The sequence below is a fragment of the Gavia stellata genome, chromosome 32 (assembly GCF_030936135.1).
Source record: "Gavia stellata isolate bGavSte3 chromosome 32, bGavSte3.hap2, whole genome shotgun sequence".
Taxonomy (NCBI): Eukaryota; Metazoa; Chordata; class Aves; order Gaviiformes; family Gaviidae; genus Gavia; species Gavia stellata.
Window position 1 is genome coordinate 4,420,668 of NC_082625.1, and position 10,029 is coordinate 4,430,696.

Here is a 10,029-nt window from a genome sequence, read left to right on the forward strand (position 1 = left end):
CCATTAAGCTTTCTTGCTGATATTTAAGACCATGACGTCTAGTCCTAGCTGTTAGGACATGCAAAATCAATCATTTCCACCCTCTTTGCTGCAGCCTTGCCGGTTTTGAGGAATGCCATCTTGTCCCCTCTTGGTATTCTCTTTTTCATATTGAAAAACACTGATTATTTCATTTTTTCCCCCAGAAGTCACATTTTTAGCTCCTGAAATCTGGACAGAAGTGACTGGGAGCCCCAGGAATGTATCTGCAATTGTAAGGATCTGAATGCACTTTTGACATTTCCAGTTGTGCTGTGAAATTCCTGCCCTCCTGCTCTTCTTCCTCACTAGCACGCACAACACATATCTTTTGCTATTGCTGTTGAAAATGGAGAGGAGAGTTCTGTGAGAGCCAGAATAACGGTCTAGAGCCTTGATTATCCCGTTCGAATTAAAATCAATGGAAAAATCTCCACTGACTTTGGTAGAAACTGGACTACAAGTCAAATACAGATCAGGAACCCTTAGAGATGTAATGAAGAGATGTGGCCTTCTTCACCCTCAGCTGACTTTCAATGCCGGTGTGTAATATTCTAGCTTGACACCAACCCCATGCCTTTCCCACCACCATGGACCCACCTGCTGGGACCCAAATCAGGTGGTACTTCTACATCAAAGATCAAAGAAGCTGCAATCTGCTCTGCTTTATGGGCAGCTCTAGTTGTTAGTATTGCCCTTGGCTGGGCAAAATGCAGAGACTCACCAGTCCATTGCAGTTGCTGATGGCGACCTTTGAGTTCAGGTACTGATCCTGCAAGTGGCCCGCATAGTGGCAGTCTTCGTGGAAATCATGTTGCCAGTCCACGCCATCTCGCTTCCAGTATTCGACAGTGAAGTGCTCAGCCAGCAGGTTGGAGTGCAGTGTCAGGTTGAGGAGGAACTGGGTTCGGTGGGCAGAGACTTTGTAGAAAACCTGCTGCTCAGATGGCTCGTAGGGCAAGGACCCCAGACTGCGCCGAGGGCGTTGCTTCAGCTGGCTTCTCACGTCAAAGGTGAGGAAGTCCCCGTTTTGGTCCACTTGGATGGGGAACGCAATTTCATAGTGATCGAGGCTGGAGAGGAACTCCTCTGGGGAGGGAAAGCAAACACAGGAGGAATGACATTCTGCAAAGAGAGTCAGAGCAAAACACCCAGCGACTTCAGCGCGGAGCCGGCTGTGCCTCAGCTCAACTGAGCCATGGCCAGCTCAAGGTGGAGGGACAGGGTCCTGACACTGAGGGACTGCTCTGTCCAGGCTGCGGGACCCTTGGGGTGTTCCCAAAGGCCTTCAGCCTACAGAGCCTTGGGGTATCAATAGGCCTTGAACCTATGGAGCATCATCTTCTTCCTCTGCAGGTGATGGAGAGAAACAGACTGGTCCAAGGGGCCATTCAGGACACCCAAATTCTGGCTCTGGGCCTGGACTATGCCCCATGTCTCCATCTCCACCGGGCAGAGGGACTCCAGGTTGTGCAGAGTCACACTCTGTGGTTTGGAGGCTTATTTTAACCTGGATCCTTTCAGTAACAAAGCTAGCAATAAGGTCTCTTCAAAACGAGCCAGAACAAGCCTTGGGGTGACAATGTCTCAGGAGATGACAGTCTCACTAAGGAACTGTGGGGTTCTTCAGAACATCTACAGCTGCCACGTGGACCTGCAAACTCTGCTTTGATAACTCGCATAATAACAGTACCATACCAGCCTCCCCAATCACAGCTGCGTTACTGCATTAGGTACTCGGCATCCTCCTAAGAGGTACAAAGACAATGTCCTTGCAATGCCAATCTTGCAATCAAAATAAGAAAGAAGGTAACCAGAATTCCCCAGCTGTGCTAAAAAGGCAGAAAGAAAAAAAGTCAGACATCCCAATTTCCCAGCCAGGTCTCTATCTATGACACCGTCCTGCCTTCCCAGCTCACCAGCTTGCTGCTCTTTATCGTATCAGCCTGGCTTAGCACCTCTTCTTGGGGCACTTGAGTTTTTGAGCCTGTCTCGTACCACTTAGGAAATGTGCTCTGGCAAGGTCACTGTCCAAAACGTCTGCCTGCACTCACACAGTAATGCAACACTTTTGGCTGTCAAAGAAATTGGCGGTCTGTAACCTCTACAGAAATTTCTCATTTTCCAAGCAAAATGTCCCAGGGACTGACAGACTGGATCTGACTGGAGGTCCAGCTGTCTCTGACAGCCCTCAGTACCTGAGGCTTCATTGGAAGATGTAAAAAATCATGCACTGGCCAGGATAGCTCCCCCCATCACAGTGTGTTCTGAACCCCCCATGGCTGGAGGTTTGCTCATGGAGTGGGAGAGGATTTGCCCTCTTTTCACTCTGGAATATTCTTCCTGTGCTTTCTGCATCCTATTTGTAGTTGTTTCCTAAGCAAATGGGAGAGGCCAGGCTGCTCCAGGGTGGCTGCATTTCGCCTGGCTCCACAGCACCCATCTTCAAAGCCTTCCCAGCCATCATAAATTTGAACTCCAAATTACACTCTTACCACATAGCAGCACTGGAAAGTTTCCTCTTCCTCTAGTGTGTTTTACAGTGTGGGAGCCTGACAGAGTGGTTTCCTTGGCCACCGGTAATGGGACAGTCCCTCCCACCGGCTGGGTTTAGGGGTTAGCTCCCATCCTTCCAAACCATAAGCACTTCTGGCACCTCTCCCTTGCCTCAACAAGCCAGAAATAATTATTAGTTTTTTAACTTCCTGTGCTCCAGCTTCTCCTGCATCACCCTGCCTCGCGTGTGATGCAGCCAGGCAAACAAGAGTGACTATTTGCACTTAAGCAATGACCTCAGGCTTGGAAAAATTTGCTGTCGGAAGTGTCTTGTTTTTCTTTTTCCCTCTCTGCAGTCCACATGGGCTTGCAAAATAGTGACTGGGAAGGAGGTTTGCGCACGCAGTGGCTAGAAAGGGCCTGGGATGCTGGGCTGTGGTCTCTGATCCTGACCTACAAGGTACATCCAGGAGGAAAATACATGTCCAGAGCCTGGGGGTGAGGTGTTGTGTGAGAACCTGCTTTTGCTGTAGTGCCGGTCACCATGCATCCTCTCAGGGATGTCACTCTGGAAACTGAGGCACAGGAAGAAAGATCTAAGAGCAGTGCCCTGCATCACATGAATGTTTTAGGAAGTGATGCTTTAGAGTGGGAATGCCACAGATGGGAAAATATAACAGAGACGTTCAACACAAGGAATAAGCCAGTGTCCTCGTCCAGTGTTACAGCTGGCTCCTTCCTCTCTAAAAATGTAAAAGATTAGATTAGGCTTTAAGAGATTAGGACCTCTTTTACCCCCTAACCCTGTGTATTCCACCCAACATCACAGATGTTCCCTTATTCCCTCATTTGTTCATCTCTGCCTTGGTCATGCTCCCCATATTAGAGACCATACTAGGAGCTCCCAACAGCAAGAGCAGTACTGTTTGGCCCTTCCTTCCTTCCAGAAAAGCCATCATGTTCCCTCTGCCCTCTCAGCCACTTCATGCTGTATTAATAGATCTTGGCCTGAAATGTGCAGTACTACACCCACTGTATCAGAAGGGTTTGCACTGGTGATAAGCAGCCTGGTGTTTCCAGAGAGCTGTCAAACTGCTTTGGAAGAGATGCTATAAAAAGCCTTTCTCCAGGAAAACCTGCCCATGGCTGTGCGGGACACTGGGCACCCTTGGAGGACCACGGACCTCCCAGAACAGGGCAAGGGAGAAAGCTGGGAAGCAGGGAGGATGGGGCGTGGGGAGAGGTACCTTGCTGCCCCATTTTTGGTGGAAAGGGAGCACACATAGGACCACACATAGAATGCTCTCTACAACTACCTGAAAGGGGTTGTGGTGAGGTGGGTGTTGGTCTCTTCTCCCAAGTGACAAGTGACAGGACAAGAGGAAATGGCCTCAAGTTGTGCCAGAGGAGGTTTAGGCTGGATATTAGGAAAAATTTCTTTACTGAGAGAGCGGTGAAGCACTGGAATGGGCTGCCCAGGGAGGTGGTGGAGTCACCATCACTGGAGGTGTTCAAGGAACGTGTGGACATGGCACTGCGGGGCATGGTTTAGTGGGCATGGTGGGGTTGGGTTGGTGGTTGGGCTTGATAATCTTAAAGGTCTTTTCCAACCTTAGTGATTCTGTGATTCTGTGACATCTGCAGGGGCAGGGACAGCAGAGGAAGGGAAAGGGCACAGGGGAGGTAGAGGGCTAAGCTGAACAAAAAAGAAGAGAAGGAAGGTGAAAGTGGAGGAGGGAGGATTTTGTCCCCTCCTTGTATGCTCACCATTGCTTCTCTCATTACAGAGCTGCTTAAAGGATGAAAAGGAAGCAGATATTTGCTCTGGTCTTGTCACCAGAGCGAAGAGGAGCCCCAACTGCAGCCCAGACACGATTCCTAAGGGATGGCTCTGGAAAACACTGTGGATCCCACAGCTTCAGTCTGCCCTGGCATTGTGTCAGTCTCACTACATCCTCCAAGGGTCCATCAGTTTACATGTGAGCCGGAAGCAGTGAGATTAGCTTCACCTAACGTTCTGTAAAACAGAGAACATCTAATCTTTCACTATGGTTAAACTAAGGCACTAGCAGAAAATTTCCTTTTGATTAAAAACCATTCAGCAATGGTGTGCATGTGTTGAATCCTTGGTCAGTTGTTTCAGCTGCTGTTCCCTGCACTGTTAAAAACTGCAGCCTGAGTGTAAATGTTACATCTGAACCTTGTTACACCTGTGTTGGCTTGAAGAAGCCTTCAATGCTGGGCTGCTATTTCCCACAAAGATAATTACAGCTTATGATTATGATACCTTGATCTTTTTCCTGCATAAATACACTGATGTGGAGTTGTGCACATGGGGCACGTGAATCCTGTTCCACCGCTAACTGGAGCAAATCACTTGGTCAAAATCAGTGGCTTGTTGAAAACACTGGCCTTTATTCTCCATGCCTCTAACTGCTAAAAGGAGATAACAGCGTTTCACCCTCTTGAAAGGGTGTTGTGAGGATTATGTACTTACTATCTCAGCAGCGTGGTGAAGAGAAGTGTTGAGTAACATCAATAGCCTGACGCCAACCGTTCTGGATGCAGGGAGCCTAAAAAAGCGCTCTGACAGCAAAAGGGGCCCATGGGGCAGCCTGACCCTCAGGACTAGACAGGGACTGGGGAGGGGACAGGCTGCAATCCCTGGCTTGGGGCTTCCACGGCACCATGCTCCCAGCAACATCACGAGCTAAGACGCATCCCCAAGACCTGCTCAGGGAAAGCCAGTATCTAGGAAAACACAAATGCATTAACTGTAATTTTGATGAGTCCTCGGGTTTAGACTGAGGTGTATTAGCAAACGGTGCGGGGACTTGTGAGCGAGGGAGGATCTGAGCTGCTGTGAGTCAGGATGGAGGCGATCTGGCAGCGAAGTCCTTGTCAGAGCATCACTGCGCTGTGAACGCGGTACTGCAGATGGAGAGAGGTGTGAACTGACGGACGTGGGAGGCCCAGAACAGTCACCCCAGGCATTGCCAGAGGCTTTGGCGAAAACCACCAGAAACCACGTTTGTTTCAGATTCAAGAAAATCTGCCTATGTAACCTTGCACGTTGCACGGCGCCTGCACAGCACGCAGCTCTGTGTCTGACTGCCTCTCCTTTCACCCAGCACAAGCTGCAGTACGGCAGTGCCCCACATTTAGCAATGAGACAGTGTTCAGACCCAGGACGGCACGTGGCTTTCGGTTGCCTTTGTTCCTCTTTCCAGTTCCGCTTCAGAAGACAACCCACAGCCACCGTAACTACAGCCCTTTGGCATTGCACTGCTCAACAGCCCGGGTACATCTCCAACTTTGGTCCTACTGCAATTAATCTGGAAACACGTGGTATTTCAGGATTATGGCTGCGTAAGTACGCTGCCAAGGTTTTTAACACCTTGCACAGATAAATGTCCAACTTTGGAGCCCTTTCTTCTTACCTCTGGTGCCTGAAGGGAGTGTTCATATTGCCTCTTAAGAAATGGTCACAAAAGCAAATTAGTATTAAGAAATTTAACCACCATGTGTTAACCTGCCCATGCTATATTTGTACTCTAGGTTGGGTACAAAGCAGTCCACCTCACTTTCCAGTCCCTTCACTCCTAACCTGGAATAAAATCATGTACAAAGGCACAAATCTATGTACAAGAGACTCACATCCTGCTTTCTTTGCAGTCACTTGCATGTGTGGCTCTGTATTTAAACACAAGACCATCAGAAACACACGGACATATCAGACGGGTACAAAGTGCTCATGCCTGAGCAGGTTTGAGCATTTACTAACGATAGCACTTACAGAAATGTGTGCACAGACTAAAACTGCTCCTCCAGCAGCACACATCTGTCCAGACTCAGCTGTATTTGTATGCTCCAGCAGAGACCTCCACCCCTGCACGCGCAGAGGACTGCTCACAAGCGCATCGGCTGGCTGCACACACACAACCCTCCTTGTAACAAAGCCTCTATTCATCCAAGGATGCGCCACTCCACCCGGGTGGAAGGGGAGCTTCCTCTATTGCTACCACATCCCCTTCGCTTTCTAAGCCTGTACGTGGCTCTCATCTTACACAGACCCTACTGCTCCAAATCCTGCAAAAAGCCAAGGAGCGTAACATCCAAGTGCAAAACACATCCCTTCCTCAGAGGTCAATGGAAAACACCTGCGAATTCTGCAGGAGGAGCTCTGCTGCAGTACAGCAAGAAGAGCAGAGTTCAGGGTGTCTCCACCTACCCCCCAGCACAACATTACCCTAACATCTCCCCCAGGGCCAGCATTAGGGTTTCTGCCAGCGGAGGTGGGTGGATCCAGCTCCCCTCCCCACGGCAATCCCTACCTTGTGACTGGAACGTGTAACCAGGAAAGTTGCACACGGCCGCAGTGAAGATGACAGTCCACGTGAGAAGCCTCCAAGCTATTGCCATGGTTAGCGATGCTTGTCTCAGTGCAGGGAGTATTGTGCCAGCTGAAAGGGCGCTGTCCCAACATGTCTCTCCCTCGGCCACTGCTTATGTGGAGACAGGAGTCCTCGGTCCCTCCGCAGGCATCCTCAGCCGCTCCGTGCTCTCCCCAAAGCCGCGAGGCCGACGGTGTCTTTGCAGCGTGCTGTGCCCGGGCCAGTGCAGTGGGGTCAGCATGGGCTAATTTGAACCGCAGGCTCTCGGTGGCATTGCCCCTGTGGAGGAGAGGGTGGGGATGAGTGAATGGGAGAGACGGGCAGAGGGGAAACAAAGGATGGAGAAGGAGATGAGGGAGAAAACGGTGTGCAGCGTGAACGAGGAAAGCCCGATCTTAGAGAAGGGAAGAGTGAGATGGAAAGAAAGAAAAAGGAAGGGGAGGAAAGGATGGGAAGCAAACGCAAATGCAATTAACCACATTAGTTCACAGCATCGGAAAGCCGCGTTATCCTGTTACAGGGACACTGCACTCCCGGGTGCTCTCCCAGGGGTGAAATCTGCTCCCAGTGCAGCCCCTGCACCGCTCTGACAGCAGCACTAAAGGTCTGGTGTATATACCTTATACCAGAGGAAAGGAGCTCAGAATAAATGGGAACCCTTTGTCCTGTGGCAATGCCCATGAGGAAGTGCAGACCGAACAGTGACCTGGTCTGTTACCTGATCTCTTAAAGGACAGCATGAAATAAAAGCATCAGCGGGGTGGCAGTGAGCAGCAACCTAGAAATCCTCTACTCCAGTTCCCCTGGCTTTAAAATACACTTTAATGACCATCGCTGCACTGAGAAGCACACTTGCTCTCAGAGTGTATTGGCTAAACCTAAAAAAGTGATTGAAAACAAAGGACCCATTCAGTGAACTCACCCTTACCCTCAGCTCTATCCACAAATGGATCGTGAGATTCCAATTGTATTTGTTATTTAAAATGATTTGCTAATTGCTACAGTGAAAGATTTTTGGCTTGCAGATAATTTCCACTCAGTCTGAGGCAATTATACAAAACTCACATAGTGCTGGAGAGTTGCATAAAGCCTGTGGTTTTTTGTTTCTATCCAGCGATTAGATGACGTATGCAATGAATATGGCACATACCTAACTACCGCCCAGAGAATCCCAAATATCTGAACAGTGATGCTCTGCTTGAAAGCAGCCCCGCAGCAAAATGCAAACGTTCCTGCAAAGGTGACAGATAAATACAGACTGAAGTCTGACTTCAGACTGGTGATGCAGCAACCACTTGCACTGCGGCAGACGGTGCTGGAGGACGGCAGGGAAAGGCAGGATGGATGCTCCTGAGCTGCTGGGAAGATAAGGCTGGGCTGGAGACCAGAGCACAGTGCTCTTTGCAAAGGTGTCCTCATCCCAGTAAGGAAACACTTGGAATAACGTCATTAACCCTTGCCTCGCTCTGCTCTTGTGTGTTTTAAATAGCAAAGATTAACTACTGGCTAGAGAACAGGGCAGGAGAGCTCGGTTCCTCCTCGGGTCTGCCACGTTCCCCTTCACCTCGTGTCCCCAGGGGAGTCCGCAATTTATTTCTATTTCTGTTTTCCCACCTTTACTATGCAATTAGTGTTATCTGTGCTGTGGGGGCTTGGAATAACACCCACCACCAGAGACTACATAGGTGAGGTACAAGAAGAAATCAGAGAGATTATTCCTGACCCAATAATTAAACTAAACAAGTCAATGATTTTTTCCCTACCAGACAGAAATGCTGAGAGGATTAATAGTGTGTCTTTAAATCACAATCTGGAGTTTCCTATTTTAAATGTTAAGATTTGTAACTTTATTTACAGTTAAAAATGGCCAAAGACCGTCAGTGAGGTCTCCCCAGTCACATCTGGTGCCACTTGCCAGGTTAGTTTCTGCAAAGCCCGGACACAACACCCACAACAGTGGCCTCAAAGACTGAGCATGCAATCAGCAACTGTGAGAATAAACTACCTGACTGGGGAAAAACTGTCTAAATCTCATTTCGGGCTGCTCCGCTCACCAGCAACAGGTAAAGGGATGCAGGCAGTGGAGGCAAGAGGGTTGACAGGACTTCTTCTGCCCTCTTCCACCATGACACGAGGATGCTGAGATCAGCACTGCAGGTCCATGAGGCCATGTCCACCTGGTGACACCATCCTTTGTAGCGTCACCCCCCCGGCTGCGGTGCAGAGAGGGCAGAGCTGGGGCTGCAGCAATGCATGGCTCAGCACTGTGGCTGCTGCGAGCTGCTCTGTGCCTGCTCCCTGTGGGGCTGGGAAGTGAACTGGAAAAGGGAGAAGACGAAACGAAAGCCGGGCGTGCTGTGGCCCTCTCCTAAGTCAGCATTTTTCAGCATCTATTAAAGCTCGAGATTCCAGCTTTTAAATCCTGTCACGGCTCCAAGGTCTGCGGACAGAAAGCCGCTCAGCTGAAGTATATTTTCTCCTGGGCTTCACACTACTAATTTTTCTTGGTTTCCAGCTGTTGAACCCACTTCCTCAAGGCTGTCATTATTTCCCATCCTTCCTCCGCCTCTCCGCGACCCTGAGCTGCGGCAGTCGCAACTGGTGCCCTCGTCTCCCCTCTGCCCTTCCCCTTCAGCCCCGGCATCTCAGCATCCCCCGGAGCCGGGGCCGGGGGGGAGCTGAAGGCGCCAAGACCCCGCAGCCCTGACCTTGGGGGAAGGAGGCATGATTGGAGCAGCACATGTCAGGAATTACAGCTGCAAAATTCCCGTAAGCCAGGCTGGGGGAAGGGCCCGGCTTTGATTCCTCCCCACACACGGCAAGGAAAACATGGCCCCTTCCCAGCGGCGCTTCACTTCCGAGACCCTGGTGAGCCCATCTCCTGCAAGAGAAGGACCCGTAACAAGCAGGAGAGAGCTGGAGGAGTGCGGGCTCCGTGGCCACTTCAATACGTATAAAGTTTTCCATAACCTCAGTTTTCAGATTTTGCTTTCTGAGTGTCAGCGACCGGCAGGCGCGGACAAGCCCAAGGAGCCCGGGCCCGTGCGGGGGGCCGGGGGACACCGGGGTCTCGCGAGCCAGGATGGAGGGGCCGTGGGGAGGCCTGGGGCACGGGGTGACC

At 50.4% G+C, this 10,029-nt stretch overlaps 1 protein-coding gene across 1 annotated transcript in view; it reads right to left on the reverse strand.

The window, feature by feature from the left end:
* The window catches only part of ADAMTS10 (ADAM metallopeptidase with thrombospondin type 1 motif 10), a 46,357-nt gene extending 39,366 nt beyond the window's left edge, over positions 1–6,991 (reverse strand). Inside the window, exons 1-2 of the mRNA XM_059832026.1 lie at positions 6,849–6,991; positions 743–1,107 (exon numbers count right to left, since the gene is read on the reverse strand). Of these exons, the coding sequence (XP_059688009.1) occupies positions 743–1,107; positions 6,849–6,936 (453 nt within the window). The 5' untranslated portion in view covers positions 6,937–6,991. The remainder of the gene's footprint in view (positions 1–742; positions 1,108–6,848) is intronic.
* Positions 6,992–10,029: the final 3,038 nt, after the last annotated feature.